General features: G+C 39.7%; 5 protein-coding genes across 7 annotated transcripts; 2 read left to right on the top strand and 3 right to left on the bottom strand.

Annotated features, from left to right (window-relative positions):
- Nucleotides 1-119: 119 nt before the first annotated feature.
- On the bottom strand, nt 120-2244 carry LOC103837743 (microtubule-associated protein RP/EB family member 1C). The gene is made up of 6 exons (XM_009114119.3): nt 1895-2244; nt 1584-1739; nt 1387-1493; nt 842-1091; nt 639-752; nt 120-556 (listed from the first exon to the last, which is right to left on the bottom strand). The coding sequence occupies exons 1-6, from the start codon at nt 2000-2002 to the stop codon at nt 296-298; spliced, it is 996 nt and encodes a 331-aa protein (XP_009112367.1). The 5' UTR covers nt 2003-2244; the 3' UTR covers nt 120-295.
- LOC103837744 (cytochrome P450 81Q32-like) lies at nt 2211-4489 on the bottom strand. Its single transcript, XM_009114120.3, has 2 exons — nt 2998-4489; nt 2211-2930 (listed from the first exon to the last, which is right to left on the bottom strand). The coding sequence occupies exons 1-2, from the start codon at nt 4027-4029 to the stop codon at nt 2313-2315; spliced, it is 1650 nt and encodes a 549-aa protein (XP_009112368.2). The 5' UTR covers nt 4030-4489; the 3' UTR covers nt 2211-2312.
- Nucleotides 4490-4720: 231 nt separating this feature from the next.
- On the top strand, nt 4721-8581 carry LOC103837745 (WD40 repeat-containing protein HOS15). Of its 2 annotated transcripts, XM_009114121.3 has the most exons (14): nt 4721-4962; nt 5321-5466; nt 5557-6061; nt 6142-6236; nt 6370-6416; nt 6494-6635; nt 6769-6832; nt 7160-7318; nt 7401-7522; nt 7616-7690; nt 7775-7828; nt 7904-7977; nt 8078-8152; nt 8237-8581. In XM_009114121.3, exons 1-14 carry the CDS (start codon nt 4902-4904, stop codon nt 8454-8456), a joined length of 1839 nt encoding a protein of 612 aa, XP_009112369.1. In that variant the 5' UTR covers nt 4721-4901; the 3' UTR covers nt 8457-8581. The 2 variants fall into 2 exon arrangements, with proteins under 2 accessions (XP_009112369.1, XP_033136338.1); XM_033280447.1 differs by having other exon boundaries at nt 7775-7977.
- A 245-nt stretch (nt 8582-8826) lies between these two features.
- LOC103837746 (U-box domain-containing protein 2) lies at nt 8827-12844 on the top strand. Of its 2 annotated transcripts, XM_009114122.3 has the most exons (6): nt 8827-9479; nt 9852-9925; nt 10028-10312; nt 10396-10512; nt 10777-12531; nt 12614-12844. In XM_009114122.3, the coding sequence occupies exons 2-6, from the start codon at nt 9920-9922 to the stop codon at nt 12668-12670; spliced, it is 2220 nt and encodes a 739-aa protein (XP_009112370.1). In that variant the 5' UTR covers nt 8827-9479; nt 9852-9919; the 3' UTR covers nt 12671-12844. The 2 variants fall into 2 exon arrangements, with proteins under 2 accessions (XP_009112370.1, XP_009112371.1); XM_009114123.2 differs by lacking the exon at nt 9852-9925.
- Nucleotides 12845-13317: 473 nt separating this feature from the next.
- Nucleotides 13318-14646, bottom strand: LOC103837748. Its single transcript, XM_009114124.3, has one exon. It carries the CDS (start codon nt 14331-14333, stop codon nt 13485-13487), a length of 849 nt encoding a protein of 282 aa, XP_009112372.1. The 5' UTR covers nt 14334-14646; the 3' UTR covers nt 13318-13484.
- Nucleotides 14647-17087: the final 2441 nt, after the last annotated feature.

The following is a 17087-nucleotide window of genomic DNA, read 5'->3' as shown; positions in this document are numbered from 1 at the left end:
ATTAACGCTAAACCGTGGTTAACGAAAGATTCTCTGGTTTCTTTACTTTTGTCTTTGTAATTTTTGCCAAAGATTGATTAGCTAGCATGAATCTTCGGAAACCTTAACAATCAATAAAATATGTCAAAACAGATTATTATTATACCACAACGATTACAAAACATCATATGAATGATGCTTTCTTTTAAGCACATAGTAATAATAGGTTCATAGTTATAATAGGCTTCTATGAAGTAATATGAAATTTTCAAACATAGAGTAACGTTCATAAGAAACAGAGTAGTAGGAAGGAGATTCAGCAGGTCAAAAGAGGAGATGAGCCACTGCATTTGACATCAGAAGCATCAGAGAGGCGTTGTCTTGGAGAGAGTGATGTAATCGCTGCAGCATCCACGTCTTGATTCACTATGAGCTTCCTCTTCTGCGACTCTATTGCACTGTTCCTTCTCTCTTCCGATCCTTCAGCAATAGGGCTTAAGGTCTGTGTCTCTGCTGCTGCTGCTCCAAGGTCTTCTCCATCTGCTGCGTAGAGGATTCTTTTTATGGAACCAACAAGCTGCATTAACAAAAGAGTGATGATTATTAAACATTCTGAAACATCTTTAAAACGAGGAGGGATTGAGAAGGTTTTTGCTTACAGGCAAGTGTTCTGTGTCTGGATTCTGACAGAGAATCTCTACATCTCGTAGTTTAGAGAAGTAGAAGTCTCTCTCTTTCTCCAAACTGTCTATGTAGAGTTTCAGTTCTGTGATCTGTGTGATAAGGAAAGCGAGTTAGTGAGCTTCTTAAATAAAGCCTTTGGTGTAATTCAAGAAATGAGTGTGTTGAGAGAGACAACTACCTTTTCATCATAAGCCGCAGCCGCAGCAGCAGGCGCAGGTTTGGTTTGTTTAGACGAGGGAGCTCTTGACGAGTGGTGATTCCCAGCGTTGGAGGTCGGTGGTTCGTGCTTACGGGTACCATTCGAAGAGGAAGGTCTAGGTGCAACTGAAGAAGAAGAAGAACTCTTGCCGGATTGTTGTGTAGCTGCAGCTCTCCTTGTTGCTTCTTTTCCTCCTTTGCAGGCTTCCCTTCTCTCCAGTGCGTGATAGCTAGCGATACAAATCAAAACACAAGACAGCAGCGTCAGAAATGGGTATATGAACTTGTATCAACTATAAGGCTAGTAAGTTTGAATCCACTAGACTTGGTGGATTCATCTATTCAGGAGAGCCAGCACAAACATCTAGTAAGCGAACTTATCTAACCAATGATTCATATAGTTCATTTTGGATTTTGTCAATGAAATGGATTCAGTGTGACGCAATAATCAGAATCATGAAGCTTCCATGGTATTAATACATAAACATGGACAAGGTTAAGGCTCTGATAAGCTGTGGAACTTACTTGTGAAGCTGGCCACCATTAACAGAATCACAGTACTTCTTCATCCACTGCATGAACTCCAAGTTATCAAGTGGTCTACCCTTAACGAGTTTGCTCACTTCAATATGCTACACACAGCCAAATTCACCAAACAAATCAGTTCGATTACAAGCTCTATTAAACCCTTAAATAATGCTAGTAACGAGATGAAAGAGGACCTTAGTGAGCTTGAGCTTGTTGAACACATCCTGAAGCACCTTGTAGTTCTGAATCATCTCGTACTCACTCTTGGCGTCGAAATTAACCTTGTGCATCGGCACAGTACCAGGGTGAACCGAATCCATGAGCTGGCAGTGAACCGCGCCTGAACAAGCCTGTAATCAATAGATCCGTATTCAGATCCACAACAGCAAAGAAGGATTCGAATCCAAATTCAATTCCAGAACAATAACAAATTAGACGAAGTCCACGGTGCTTGCTACGTAATCTAAAACTAGGTTTATAGAGGAGAAGAGAAAATTAACTCAACCTCTTCGACTTTGGAGAGATTTAGATGCAGAGTGGAGTTGATCCACGCGAGAATCTCCGATCTCCCTACGAAATATGCTGAGTCCATTATCCCTATGTTCGCTGCCATCTCCGATTCACTCAGATCCAACTCGTTCCTCTCTCTCTCTCTAACGGCTCGTTTCGAGAAGAAAACAAAAGATACAATGAGAAAAGTAAAGAGAGCGGAGATTTAAATTCAAATTGCAAAACCCGAATCGTCGTTACCCGCTCTAGAATATTTCGGATCCGGGTTCTTTTAATGAGTCTTATAACGAAAGCTACATAGGAAAGCCCAATAGCCCAATAGGGACCCTTTATTAGATGAAAATAACAATTATCTTGAAAAACATTACAATTTTTCTATCATTGGTTCATGTATTTGGGCTTTTCACTTGTTATTAAAAAGCAACTTGGTCTAAGATTGGAGAAGACTTGCATTTGGCGACTAAACGCACCGCTTTAGGCATTGTAAGACCCCTTCCTTCTGACATGTCAACTGCCACGTCTGCATCCCTCGCCCAATCAAAACACTGGATCAATGACCCTAATGTCAATCCCAATACAAGATGAGCTAGGCCCATACCAGGACACGCTCTTCTACCCATTCCAAAAGGTATAAACTTCCAATGCTGCGTTTTCGATTCTTCATTACCAAACCTTTCCGGCTTAAAAGTTTCTGGCTCGTCCCATACTTTTGGGTCCCTCTGAATAGCCCACGCGTTAACGAATAACCATGTTCCACGTGGAATGTCATACCCTGCAACTTTGCAGTCATCTGACGATGCGTGCGGGACCAGTAATGGCGCTGCGGGATAAAGACGAAGTGTCTCTGAGATCACGTTATTGAGATATGTACATGCGCCCATATCTGATTCCTCCATCAAACGGCCTTCTCTTGATACGACGGCGTTTAGCTCCGTCTTTGTTTTCATTAAAGCCTCTGGATGGTTTAGAAGGTTAGCCATGGCCCACTCCAATGTCACCGCCGTTGTGTCAGTCCCTGCAACTAACATCACCTGCAAAAAAAAATTATGATTCAATCTAGAGTCGAAATAAATATACGTATAGATAGAATCCACGAACCAGTACGAGTCCTTTGATGATCTCGTCCGTGTAATACTCGTGTTGCGATTCTTGAAGTGTTAGCAAGTGAGTGATCATCGTGTTCTTGAACTCGGTTTTTCCTCTGTTTTGTCTGTGCTCGTCAACTAGTTTCTGAAGAAACACGTCCAGCTTCGAGCCGAGTCTCTTCCCTCTCTTAACGTAACCATCGAAGTCAAGCAGCTTCAGAATCGGAAGAAAGTCACCGACGTAAGTAAACCCTCCGACCTCGAACGCTTCGCTAATCAGCTCCCGCACTTCCTCAGCTTCCTCGTTCGCCTCACCGTAGTATCGTTTTCCCGCGACCATTCTCATAACGATGTTAAACGTAAGCCCAGAAAGCAACGGTCGTAGCTCCAACCGGACAAAGCTATCTCCACCTAACGTTGTCTCCGTGTGGATCGTCCGAAGCAGAGCTCTCACTTCGTCTCTCCTTATCTCGAACGACTCCTTGAGACGAGCGGCGGAGAAGATCTCGAGGGTGCAGATACGGCGGAGGTTACGCCAGTGCTCGCCGTAAGGAGCTGCGGTAACCACCGTGTTGTTGTAACCAACGTATACACCCAAAGTACTGATAGGCCTGTTGGCGAAAACGATATCGTTCTGGTGAGTTAAGAACTCCTCAGCGGCGGAAGCTGACGTGACGACCACGGCACGACAAGAGCCGAGCTTGAGTGAGAACACGGGACCGAGGTTTTGAGAAAGGTCACGGAGGCAACGGTGAACAGGTTCTTTGAGGAGATGGAGATGTCCGATCACCGGGAAACCCACCGGAGTTGGTGGTAAGTTCTTCTTTGATCGGAAAAGATAAGACGCTGCAGCAATTAATAAGAGGACTAAAGCGACTGAAACCAAATTAAACATGTTTGCCAACTTTTCTGTTATGATCGTGCCCCCAATTGAAGACGAACTATATATGTAGATGTAGTAGTACTGTAGTAGTCCATATTGTACGAAACCCAAAAACTGAACCGAGACCGATACCCGAAAATTACAAAAATTCGAACGGTTCATATATTTTTAAATCCAAAAAACCGAAACCGAACCACGAAACGGGAACCGAACAGATATCCGAATATTTTGAATATATTAAAAATATTAATTATTTTTAATTTCGGTGACAAAAACTTAAAAATGGCTATCTTAGAGAATTTCTCATAACAATATCTAAAAAAAAAATCTGAACAACCCGAATATTTTTTGGGGTTTTCCGGGTTTAACTCGGATTTTCGAGATTTTTTTTGATTTTTTGGGTTTTAATTACGAACCAAACCCGAATTATTTGTAGTACGGTTCCATTTCGGATTTTATATAAAAAAAAAACTAGACCCGAACTCCGACACTATCCGAACTGAACCGATCCGAAAAATGTTTGGTTCCTAAACGGTTCTTAAACATCTCAATCGAAATAACTAGAAAACCAAATAAACTGAACCGACCCGAATAGAAAACCCGTATGCAGAGCACTATGTAGCATTATCTCACTCACTGATTGATGTCCGTTATAATAAGAGCAACTTTGTTGGGGGTTTTTTGCTCCTAAATTCTTAAAATACATACACAAGTATATATTTTAAGAACCTACAAGGAACTAGAACTCCCAATAAGTTGCTCTAAATACATTAATAGTGACATGTTAAGTGGGCTTGGCCTAAAAAGTTAAAGTTACAAGATAATGTGAGGCCCATTAGGACCATATACCTTAAGGTTTAGATATTGTCGGAGACGGAAAAATATTATCATCATATGAGGAAGAGCTTAAAATCTCGTGAAAATTTTCAAGCTCCCTCTTCTTCTGGGTTGCTCCCAACTCTTTCTTCGATTTGTTCAAAAAAAAAAAATCCTCTGTGAATTGAATTGAAGGGAGAAGAATTAGGGTTTCGGAGATGTCTTCACTCACCTCCGTCGAGATGAATTTTCTGGTTTTCCGTTATCTTCAGGAATCAGGTAATAACGATAGAGATAAAGCCTTCTCTGTTTTCTCTCCTTTGTTCTTATTTATTTAATTGAAATTTGTATCTGTTCCGCTAGCTAGGGTTTCGGAAATTGATCTGGAATTACGAATGTCGATGTCTTAGGGTTTCCATGGATTCGTCTTTGGATTTCACGAATTGTGCGAAAAGTTGTTGTTGGTTCATGATAACTTTAGATCTTATTGTTACTCGCGAGCTTGAGTAGATTGATAGTTGTTTTAAAGATGGTTCTTTATGATGTAAAATAGAACTAGAGATCCGTTGATTCTGATAATACTCGGAGTCCGAATACTTATCTGTATCAGTTTAATCATAATCTTGGTTTTTTGCAGGGTTTACACATGCAGCATTCACTCTAGGATACGAGGCAGGGATTAATAAATCAAACATTGATGGGAACATGGTTCCACCTGGTGCTCTTGTCAAATTTGTTCAAAAAGGACTCCAGTACATGGAGATGGAAGCTAATTTGACCAATGTATTGTTTCTTAATGCTTTTTTTGTTTGTTTGATGTTTTGATGTCTTAGGTGTTTAGGCTGAGCTCTTGTTATTATTTTTTACTGGCAGGGCGAAATGGAAACTGAGGAGGATTTCTCATTCTTTCAACCCTTGGATCTGATTTCAAAGGACGTGAAGGAGTTGCAGGATATGCTGAGGGAAAGAAAGAGGAAAGAGAGGGATAAGGAGAAGGAAAAAGACAAATCTAAAGAAAACGATAGAGAGGTTGAAGGAGAGCGCAGCCGACTCAGGGAGAAGGATAGGCATGAGAAACTCAAGGAGCGAGAGAAGGAGAGGGAAAGGGAGAAGATGGAGCGTGAGAAGGAGAGGGAAAGAGAGAAGATGGAACGAGACAAGGAGCGCGAGAGGGAGAAGATGGAACGAGAAACGTTCGAGAGGGAGAGGGAAAGAATGAAGCTAGAGAGGGAACGGGAGACGGAAAGGGAGAGGGAGAGAGAGAAGATGGAGAGGGAAAAGGCTCAAGAAAAGCAGGTTGGAGATGGTGACAGGGACATGGTTATTGACCAAAGTGACAAAGCTAATGCTGCGGATGAAGACCATGCCCGTTCTTCTGGTCAGTCTTCATATGTTTAATTGTTGAAACTTTGCTAATATTTTATCTATTTTCTAAATAATGCTTTCTTATGTGATCAGCTGCAGAACCTATGGACATCACCATGACTCCTGCTTCTATGCCATCTCACATTCCTAGTTCTGATGTGAGGATTTTGGAAGGGCATACATCTGAGGTACCTGTTAGTTGATTTTATCTCTATAATGGGCAAGCTGTATAGTTGATCTCCATTCTTCACTGGAATCTCTTACATTAGTCCTTCTCTTTCTTATTTTGAGATTAAGATTCTGTCTATATTGGTGATATAGGTTTGTGCGTGTGCATGGAGTCCGTCGGCTTCATTGCTTGCGTCAGGGTAAGTAGTTCTGTTTAATGCACATGCGAATAATTAATTGGTTATTCCATTTAAATGTGCCTTTGCAAAAATATCAGGTCTGGTGATACGACAGCACGTATCTGGAATATCCCGGAGGGACCATTAAAATCTGGTCGTACCATCAACGCTTTGATCCTGAAACATGCAAAAGGAAAGTCAAACGAGAAGAGCAAGGATGTGACAACTCTTGACTGGAATGTGAGCGCTGCTGTTTCGTTTTCACTGCTTATAAAATATCTACCTGTTCTTGGATACTGCTAATTTTTGCCTGTTCTTTATTCTTTTGGATTAGTGCCTTAGTTTCTGCTAAAAATGTTATCTAAATTTTCAGGGGGAAGGGACTTTACTTGCCACTGGTTCATGTGATGGACAAGCAAGAATTTGGACTACAAACGGTATGTCACTCCTTGTATTACTCGAATCTCTCTTTTCTGGGAATTAAACTTTAGTTTTAATATGAATTGATGAAGATGCTGAAGTCATTTATGTCGAAATTAATATCTATATGTTTCCTCTCAGCGTGAGCTGCAAATTTCTGAGGTTAGTTGTCTGGGCTTTGGTAGTAACACGAGTTTCGCGATTGAAACATGAAAGCTATCAGCTAGTAAAAAAAACATTATAATTCTGCATGGTGGCTAAGAAACGTACTCACCGATTTAGTATGTTTATGAGATTTAGCTTTTAAATTCACAGATCACTCTTTTTTTTTTACATTCTTTCAGGTGACTTGATAAGTACTCTGAGCAAACACAAGGGACCTATATTTTCCCTAAAGTGGAACAAGAAGGGTGATTATCTTCTAACCGGAAGTGTCGATAGAACTGCTGTTGTTTGGGATGTTAAGGCAGAGGAATGGAAACAACAATTTGAATTCCACACAGGTAACATTTTTTTAAACGAAACATCAATTTGAATGAAGTTCTCTCATATGTATATAACAGTTGATCAAAATTGTGGATATAGGCCCAACACTTGACGTTGATTGGCGCAACAATGTGTCTTTTGCAACGAGTTCGACCGACACATTTATCTACTTGTGTAAGATTGGAGAAACTCGCCCTGTAAAAGTCTTTGCTGGTCATCAGGTTTTGTCCCTCGTCCAAGCATCTCTCATATGTTATTATTATGTTTATTCCTACATCTCAGCACCAATTATACTTGTGCTTCCATAATTGCAGGGTGAGGTTAATTGCGTGAAATGGGATCCTACCGGTACCTTACTGGCCTCGTGCTCAGATGATAGTACTGCTAAGGTCTTTCTGAATTAACATCTTAAGTGAATTTACGTCGACTTAAATAGACATTTGTGCTCAGTTTTTCTCTCTTTTTTTCTTCAGATATGGAATATAAAACAACACAACTTTGTTCATGACCTCCGAGACCATACTAAGGTAAACATAACTCCCATTAAATCTTGGAATAATGGTTTGGTTAGTCTAAGGATGGATATTTTATTTAATTTTCAGGAAATTTATACAATCAGATGGAGCCCTACAGGACCAGGAACCAACAATCCCAACAAACAGCTAACTCTTGCGAGGTGATATAAAGTTCTTTAAAATATTAGACTACCAGTTGCATTGTATGTGACATTATATGATTCATTAAATCTCACTTTGTTGTTTCTTTGAGTGGAGCAGTGCATCATTTGACTCGACAGTAAAGCTATGGGATGCAGAACTCGGCAAGATGATATGTAGTCTCAACGGCCACAGGTAAAACACTCCTCGATATGTTATGATGATGATTTGTGGTTTAACCCCATTGGTACTAACAAAATCCGAATTGATGAATTGAAGGGATGCGGTTTACTCATTGGCGTTTAGTCCAAACGGGGAGTACATAGCGAGTGGGTCAGTGGACAAATCTATACACATCTGGTCACTAAAAGAAGGCAAGGTCGTGAAGACATACACAGGAGAAGGAGGAATTTTCGAAGTGTGTTGGAACAAGGAGGGTAACAAACTCGCAGCTTGCTTTGCTGATAACTCGGTCTGTGTTCTTGATTTCAGAATGTAGTTTTAAAAGTGTAGTAGTAGTAGTCCCTCCTAACACTCTCAGTCCAAACCTTTACTTTGTTGCTGCACATATTTATTAAAACATATTTATTATTTTAATTATTTGCTTTATTACAAATAGAGCTATTTGAGAACAGAAACTATTGATCTAGCTAACTGGAACAAACAATAGAGACTGGTTTCGTCGGGAGTAGTATTTGTTACAATGTTATGTTGTATTTGTAATATAGTGTTTATAGTATACTTCTGGAAGAATATAGTTGGGAGTTTCTTTCTTTTTTTCAGAATCTGAAATGGTCCTTCGTAAAAAATTAAGATGTTTCTTGGAATTTTTGTTGTTATTCGACTCGTTTTCTAATGAATTAATAAATATGGAATATTATTCGAGCGTTTTTTCTTCATATTTTCAGACCCAAATGAAATGATATATCAATTTTTTCAGCTGAAATATGTTTTTCTATGAGGTGAAGAGGGAAGAATTGGTCAATTTGTAATGGAAGCAGCCTAATGGAAACGCGCTCGCATTTAATTGATATAATGACTATTCTTAGTCGTTTAGTGAAAAAAAGTCGTGCACAAGTTCTTTGATTCAGACGATTAGTTAATTAGAATTTAGAAAGCTAGTAGTAGTACTCAATAGGGTCTTGATTATGCAATGTTCGCGCTAAACGACTAGAGCACGTAACGATTCGTTAATGCTAATAAAAAAAAAATCAAAGATAAAGACCAAAAGAGGAGCAGCTTTAACCAACCCAAAACCCAAAAAAGAAAACGAAAAATTTGAAAACGAAAATAGTAAATCGTACTCGTAAATGATCGACATAAACCACCTAACAAGGTTTGACGCAAAACTCGTTAATTGGTTTAAAGTAACGACTAAGAAGACCACTAACAATATAATTAAACACTTTCAAGAGGAAATAAATCTATTGACGAAGAAAGAAGGAACTGGTCTTACCGCGCTTCCACGGTTCTCATTTACGTCCTCTCCCATAGAGAAAGCTGAAACTGCCATTTCTGCTAGGTATCTTCATCAACTGTCTATTCATCTTCTTCGTTTTCAAAATCTTTAATTGTTTTCGTTCTCGTTCGAGATGATCTCTGTCTTCTTCTTCTTCTTTCTTCTCGGGTTAGAATTTGTTTTTCTCTGTAGTTTCGTAGATTGTCTAGAGCTCGTTCGTTTGATTTCATGGGTAATTGTTTGAATTTGAACCAAGTAAACTGAAACTCAAACTGATGTTCGATTCCGAGTTTCAATATGTTTTTTATTATTATTATAATTGACTCCAGCGTTGACTAAGCATAATCTCTTTGGTCCTCACGTTAGCTTATGATTTAGTTCTTACTATTTCTAGAACATGGAGTTTTTAATTTACTTGGTCTGTTCTTGTTTCAGGGGCTTTGATTACTACTAATTGATTGATTATATTCTGCTTCAAATATTTTGGAGTTTTATTTCATTACATGATGGTAAGTGTCTGAATGTCTAACTAAGCTTATTAACTTTATTTGATTTGTTACTAATTATAAACTCTCCTGTTCATGTGATTTTTTTTTGTTTGTTAACTAAAGGAGGTAAACATGGAGGTGTCTTGGTTAAGAGTTCTCTTAGATAACATCTCATCATATCTAAGCATATCATCCATGGACACCTTATATTCCAACCCAGCTCATAAATACTACACCAGAGGAGAAGACATAGCCAAGCTTCTTCAGCCTGTTCTTGAGAACCTTGTTGGCTCTGATGCCTCTCCTAGCGAGCTGCTTAACAACGGGTTTGAAGAGTTATCCCAGTACATTGATGAACTAAGAGAGCAGTTTCAAAGCTGGGAACCTCTTTCTAGCAGAATCTTTTATGTAAGTAAAGAATCAGCCACCACTTCTCTGATCTAACACTCCTTTTCTCTTATTAGCTAGCTACCTCTCGTGTGTATCACCAGGTTCTTCAAATTGAATCATTAGCGACAAAGTTGCGAGAATCCAGTTTGGAAGTCTTTCAGCTGCTCAAACACTGTGAACAACACTTACCTGCCGATCTTGTTTCACCTTCGTTTGAGGTATAGTCTCAATGTTAGTATTCTATAAGAAACTAGTTATTGCTTGGGGTGGACACTTTGGTTTAATTTCGCATTTGATTTGGTTTGCTTGGTTCTAAGGAAATTTTAACCAAACCATTTGGATTGATAAAAACTATAACTGAATGGTCAGGATCTATATATTAGTTTGGTTTAGGTCGGTTTGGGTTGGTTCGTTTTTTTTGTCCACCCCTAGTTATTGCTAAGGCTCTTCCTCTATGTTATGACATTGGTTCAATCATGCAGGACTGCATAGAACTGGTGAAGTTAGTAGGAAGAGATGAAGTTTCATGTACTATTGATCTAGCTCTGATAGATCAAAAGGAAGGTAATGGACCTACTTCAGAGGTTCTAGTCAAAATTGCTGAGAGTGTTGGTCTAAGATCAAACCAAGAGATTCTGATTGAAGGTGTAGTGCTTGCAAGTTTAAAGGAGAATGCAGAGCTTACAGAGAATAACACTGAAGCTGAGTTTATAGAAGGATTGATCTCTCTTATAACACACATGCATGATCACCTTACCAACATAAAGCAGTCTCAGTTAGGCTGTTCTGTCCCTGTACCTCCAGACTTCCGCTGCCCTCTATCCCTTGAGCTTATGACTGATCCAGTCATTGTGACATCTGGTCAAACATACGAACGGGCTTTCATCGAAAAATGGTTCGATATGGGACTCATGGTTTGTCCAAAGACAAGACAGCCTTTGACTCAGACGAGTTTGACACCTAACTTCATCGTCAAGGCTTTCATTTCCAACTGGTGCGAATCAAACAATGTCAATCTCCCTGATCCTTTGGAGTTGGTTCAGTCAAGTCAGCCTTTCCCTCTTCTTGTTGAACCAGCTTCAGATGATGATGATGATGAGTGTGACTCTCAGCCTCTTTCTTTGGTGGATGAGTCAGAGAGAGGCTCATCATCATCCCCTATGAAGATTGGTGGAAATGGCCGTACCGAATCTTTAGATGCTACCAAATGCAAGAAGCTGCGTCAGGTCCTGAGCAGGTCTGTTTCCGCACCAGGGATCGTCTTTGAACTGGATTCCAAAACCGAAAGAAACACTCCTCCTCCAGCTCCTGCTGTTACATCAGTCTCACAGGCAAGGGTTGAAACCGTGCGGCGGCTTCCATCTGCCAGGCATTTTCACCACCCAGGGATCATCCCAGCGACCATAAGAGAAACCGGAAGCAGTTCAAGCATCGAATCCGAGGTGAAGAAACTGATCGAAGATCTCAAGAGCTCTTCTCTGGAAGCACAGAGAGAGGCAACAGCTAGGATCAGGATACTGTCGAGAAACAGCACAGACAACCGCATAGTCATCGCCAGGTGCGGCGCAATAGACTCATTAGTCAACCTTCTTTACTCCACGGACGAGAGGATCCAAGCCGACGCAGTGACTTGCTTACTAAACTTATCAATCAACGACAACAACAAATCAGTTATAGCAGACAGTGGAGCTATAGAGCCGCTCATCCACGTCCTCAGAACAGGCAACCTTGAAGCCAAAGAGAACTCAGCGGCTACGCTCTTCAGCTTATCCGTGATAGAAGAGAACAAGACTAAGATAGGAGAAGCGGGAGCGATAGAGCCGCTCGTGGAGCTTTTAGGAAACGGGAGCCTGAGAGGGAAGAAAGACGCGGCCACTGCTTTGTTTAACCTCTCGATACACCACGAGAACAAGGCGAAAGTGATCGAAGCGGGCGCGGTTAGGTACTTGGTCGAGCTGATGGATCCTGCGGCTGGGATGGTGGAGAAAGCTGTGGTTGTGTTGGCGAACCTCGCGACGGTTAAGGAAGGGAAGGTTGCGATTGGGGAGGAAGGTGGTATACCGGTTTTGGTTGAAGTGGTGGAGTTGGGTTCGGCGAGAGGGAAGGAGAATGCAACTGCAGCGCTTTTGCAGCTTTCTATGCATAGTCAGAGGTTTTGTAACAGTATTATTAGAGAAGGAGCTATTCCTCCTCTTGTGGCTCTTACTAAATCAGGAACAGCTCGAGCCAAAGAGAAGGTTTCTTTTTATTTTTTTTTGCTCTTCTTTTTTGGTATGTCTCATTACATTAATAACTGTTTATATGCTTTTGTTGTTTCAGGCACATAATCTTCTGAAGTACTTCAAATCCCAAAAGCAAGGACAGAGGAGAGGCTGATCTTGGTTGTAGTTCTAACCTATACATGTACGATACATAGACGTATATATGTTGTTGTATTTAATAGTGATTCTTATGGAAAACGTATATGTGTATAACGTGAATATCTACGCTTAGAGAATTGTATACAATTTTCTTATTATTATTTCATTGAAGCAAATATTTTTAATTGGACATTGAAACTGATGGGGCGGCTCATTTGATAGTTTCCACTTTCCAGCGAGTTTTGGGTAAAATTTTAAGCATCCTATGCACAACTCACAAGTGATTATGGTATTATATAGTGAGAAAACATTATATTATACGATTTTATGGTGGGGAATTTTTTAACGTCTTAGATTGCTTTAATCATGCTAAGCACCCTTCTTATAAGAATCTACTATGCAAACAAATAGATAAAGTAAGCACACCAATATGATATCTAACGTTCACATCATTACATCATTCTCGTTTCTTAATGATGTTTCGCTTTCATGCCATCATATTGATGATATACGTGTATGCCTATCTCGTGTCTTATTGAGGTGTTTAGAGAGAGATGTGATCTAAAATATTAGATAAAGTATGACATTGCGGAAAACATGTTTACTGTTAGTTACATATAATGATTTTTTAAAGAAAAACATAAATCATTTGGAAAACTAAAGTATAATTGGCAATCAACACTAACATACAAAAATTAATCACCTACAAATTGATTAAACAGAGAAAAAACATTAGTCGTCCAAAAAAAAAACAGAGAAAAAACATTAAAATATTTAAGGAAAAAAAAGACAAGAAAGTGAAACAGAAAGTTTCTTTGATTGCGTGATCATCAAGCCAAGCTTCGTCTCCCATGATCAACAACAAACCCTACCTGTGATAACTCTTTTAACCACTCAAAAGTTCTCTTCCGCGCAACCGCCGTTTTCTCCTCTTTCTTCGCCGTCTTCTTCTTCTCCGTCTCGCCGGAGACATTGATCTTCACAGGTACGATCGTCTCCGTCGCCGCCGAGCACCTACAATCCCCGAACAGAAAGCTTCTCCTCCAGTTACTCGATCTCGATTCTGTTTTCTTCGAATTCGAGCTCGTGCTTGTGCTACTGCAGCTACTGTTTCGACTCACTGATACTTTCGCCGTTCGAAGTTCGATCTCCGGCGTACGGACGAGACCTAACCGGAGAAAGTCCCAAATCGAAGATGATTTGTGGTTTCTGATTGAATTCACTCTCGCCGTCATGCTTGACGATCGTCTGATCTGTGGCTGTGGACTGGGTTGACTGTAGTCAATGAAATTATTTTTGATTTTCCTGTTAGAACCGGCTCCGGTTCTTCGGTAATCGACCGATTCGGATCTGGAAATTAACCGGTTCGAACCGGGAAGGCCCGCGTCTAAGCTGACGGAGTGACGGAACGGGAGGATTAGGCCTTCGGAGAATAATTCGTCAGCCGTACTCATCTCCAGAGCCGGTTCACACGAATCCGACCCGAGACGAAACGATGACCCGGTTTCAAATTGGAACTCCTCTTCTTCCTTTGATTGTTTCGGAAACTGATCAACTTTCTCGTTAGATAAATTCACCGGCAAATCACACAGAGACAACGCTTCTTCTTCTTCATCTTCTTGATCTTGATTGCGATGAGAGATCAAAAGGACTTTCTCCTCTTCCGTACATGTCCTCATTTTCGAAGCTTCTGAGTTTTCCGACAAGAGACAGAGAGAGAGAGAGAGAGGTAAGGTTTTGAATTAAAAACATAACGAAAAGAGTGGGCGACAAATTTGAATATTTAAAGAAGACAAAAGAGAGGCTTCTGTTGATAAAGTCAAAATGAGTTGGACCTTTATTCTTTATTTTATTTTTCACTTAACCTATAGTCTCTGATACATAATTACATCTATATATTATACACATAACATTTGGAACCAAACATAGGCCATAAAAAAGGTAGAAATATACACCGAAAGTTTTTTTAAACAATAAAAAAGATCATGAGAAGTATGAGTCCTCGTGTACTAGACATGGTGTTTCCTTTTCTTTTTCATTCAGTGCCGTGACATTCATCTACATAACATAGACATAGTACATAGAGATGGCAATTGGGTTGTACCGACCCGCCTTGTCCCGCCCCGCCGCGGTACATGGTCAATGCGGGTTTTCGCGGTACAGGCCCGTGCGGGATGTGGTTCCTAGAAGAGCTGCCCAATCCCGACCCGCGACTTGCACAAGCCTTGGCGGTACAGGTCCGCGGGACTCCAATCTTCATCAACACATGCGCTACTGATGGCAATTGGGATGTACCGACCCGCCTTTCCCGTCCCGCCATCTCAATCCTGAGCATAGCACCTGCAAGAAAAAGAGACCAATAGAGATGAGAACACAACATGTCCTATGAATCAGTTGAACACAATGATGCTCAGCCAAAGGATTGAGAATCAAAGCGCACATAAAAACTCAATGTAACATAGAAACATAGAAAGAAAGAGATCTATGTAAGAACACAAGTATATACTAGTAACCTAGTTGTTTTCAAGAAAAAGATGCAAAGATTCATGATAGATGTTATCAGATTAAATGAAAATGGAGAGACTCAAAAGATGATAATTCATTCTCGTGGTCCATGTGCTTGAGGAGCTTAATCTCTCTCAAGGTTCTCTTGGCGTCGATGATGTTGTCAAAAGCGTTACCGATCTTCTTGATAGCAACTTCCTCTCCTGTCTCCGAGAGGAAGAAGAGAAGCCGTAAGCGATCAAAGAAGAGAAGCCATAAGAGACATGCTTTCTAATCGCTATTTCTCTCAGGTTATTCTGTCGGTGAGAGCTTGAAGACTCAAAGTGACGATGTCTTTGCGGATCCCCGCGCGTCCCGCGGTACACATCGAGCCCATCCCGCTTCTGGCCCAATCCCGCACAAGCTCAACCCGCTAGGCCCGCTAAAAATTCGGGCCTGAAACTTTGCACCCAATCCCGCCCCGCGGCAAATTCAAACGGACCGGGCCCGCGGGCAGGTTCATGTTTTGCCATCTCTAATAGTACATGCTGCATTAGGTGAGCATCGTCACTAACTTATTTGCTTCAAAGAAATTTTTATTATTTTCTGAGGTTTGTTTGCATGAAATTTAAAACTTCTTAAAAAATGCTTTATGTGTCTACTTTTAAATGGTCAACCAAGCTTCCATTTCAAACCCGTCCGTTTTGTAAATTAAAATGTTTAGGTTTAAAATAAATAAAAACTTGTTTAGTCTTTATATTGCTTTGACAGGTAAACATCTCTAATAAAAATGTTTTCGTGAACTTCCTTTTTTAGTAAGAACACACATGATAAAAGCTGAGAGAGGTTGTAAGATATGTCAGGCTTTTGTTTTATTATCTCTACTTACTTTTGCTGGTGGATTGAAACTTGAAAGCATAGATATGTAAAAGAAAAACAAGAACCATGAAAATAAACAATAAGAATGGCTTAGAAGGTTGGATCTGTGGAGAAGTGGACCTAGGCCACTACTCTTGGCACGCGATAGCTACGCTTTACCCAGCACCATCACAATCCATCTTCCACATGAATATACATTTATCATGATGATTTTTATCATTTCTTTTGCTGTTTTGTTGTTAATTACGTTTTATATGTCTTTCTATATGTGTAGAGAATAAAGTCAATAAAGTATGCATCCTTTTCCTCCTTATTTTAATCAGATAAACTCCTAACTTCTAGCTCCAGTTCAATTAGAATGATCTAACGTCTATATTTCTTCTTTTCAAACGCGTAATAGTGGTCTACAATTGTTTCTTAATCATATATGAAATAACATCAGACTTTGACCACATTTATAATTACGAATTATAAATAGGATATGAAAATGACTCTTAGCATAATAAAACCACTTCATATAGTTTGATATCCTATTCTAGAAGGATGTAGACTAATACATTCATGAAAAAAGAAACTTTCCCATTGCTGAGACAATTTTTGTCATCTACGAAATAAAAGGTATAATGGATTTGAAATCAAATGATAAGTCTCGGTCGAACTGTATAATTATAAAAGCTGTTCTTGACACAAGGCACTATAAGAAGAAAAAAGTGAGGGTGGTAGTGGTACCACAAACAGTTGAAACTTGCGTCTCCTTGTTTGTTGCTGATTATTAAAAGAAAAAATCTGTTAGTAAATGATCTGTTGTTGTTTTACCATTTGTAAATGTCGGTGTAGAGGAGGGTTGGTTGTGGTGTTATACTGAATCTATTATAAATAACATGATGATTATAGATCTTTTTTTATAAGCCATCTAATAAGTGTTTGTTTGTTTTGTAGTGTATTTTCATGTTTTTTTGGTGAAATATGTTTTGTAGTGTATTTTCATGTTGTTTATCTATATTATTAAAACTGAAGTACCTTTTGGTACTGTTTGGAAACATGAATAATAAAATAAATGAGAATTATTT

This window comes from Brassica rapa, chromosome A09 (assembly GCF_000309985.2).
Source record: "Brassica rapa cultivar Chiifu-401-42 chromosome A09, CAAS_Brap_v3.01, whole genome shotgun sequence".
Taxonomy (NCBI): Eukaryota; Viridiplantae; Streptophyta; class Magnoliopsida; order Brassicales; family Brassicaceae; genus Brassica; species Brassica rapa.
Note: the sequence above shows the minus strand (reverse complement) of the source record. Positions and strands in the feature narration are given on the sequence as shown.

Coding starts and splice junctions, on each gene's coding strand:
- LOC103837744 (XM_009114120.3), bottom strand. CDS start 4,029: ATGAACCGTTCGAATTTTTGTAATTTTCGGGTATCGGTCTCGGTTCAG. Junction 2,931..2,997: donor TCATCAAAGGACTCGTACTG/GTTCGTGGATTC, acceptor TTTTTTTTGCAG/GTGATGTTAGTTGCAGGGAC.
- LOC103837745 (XM_033280447.1), top strand. CDS start 4,902: ATGTCTTCACTCACCTCCGTCGAGATGAATTTTCTGGTTTTCCGTTAT. Junction 6,833..7,159: donor AAGAATTTGGACTACAAACG/GTATGTCACTCC, acceptor ACATTCTTTCAG/GTGACTTGATAAGTACTCTG. Junction 7,978..8,077: donor AAACAGCTAACTCTTGCGAG/GTGATATAAAGT, acceptor TGAGTGGAGCAG/TGCATCATTTGACTCGACAG.
- LOC103837748 (XM_009114124.3), bottom strand. CDS start 14,333: ATGAGGACATGTACGGAAGAGGAGAAAGTCCTTTTGATCTCTCATCGC.
- LOC103837746 (XM_009114122.3), top strand. Junction 10,513..10,776: donor TTGTTTCACCTTCGTTTGAG/GTATAGTCTCAA, acceptor TCAATCATGCAG/GACTGCATAGAACTGGTGAA. Junction 12,532..12,613: donor CAGCTCGAGCCAAAGAGAAG/GTTTCTTTTTAT, acceptor TTGTTGTTTCAG/GCACATAATCTTCTGAAGTA.
- LOC103837743 (XM_009114119.3), bottom strand. CDS start 2,002: ATGGCAGCGAACATAGGGATAATGGACTCAGCATATTTCGTAGGGAGA. Junction 1,740..1,894: donor ATCTCTCCAAAGTCGAAGAG/GTTGAGTTAATT, acceptor TATTGATTACAG/GCTTGTTCAGGCGCGGTTCA. Junction 753..841: donor CTGCGGCTTATGATGAAAAG/GTAGTTGTCTCT, acceptor CTTATCACACAG/ATCACAGAACTGAAACTCTA.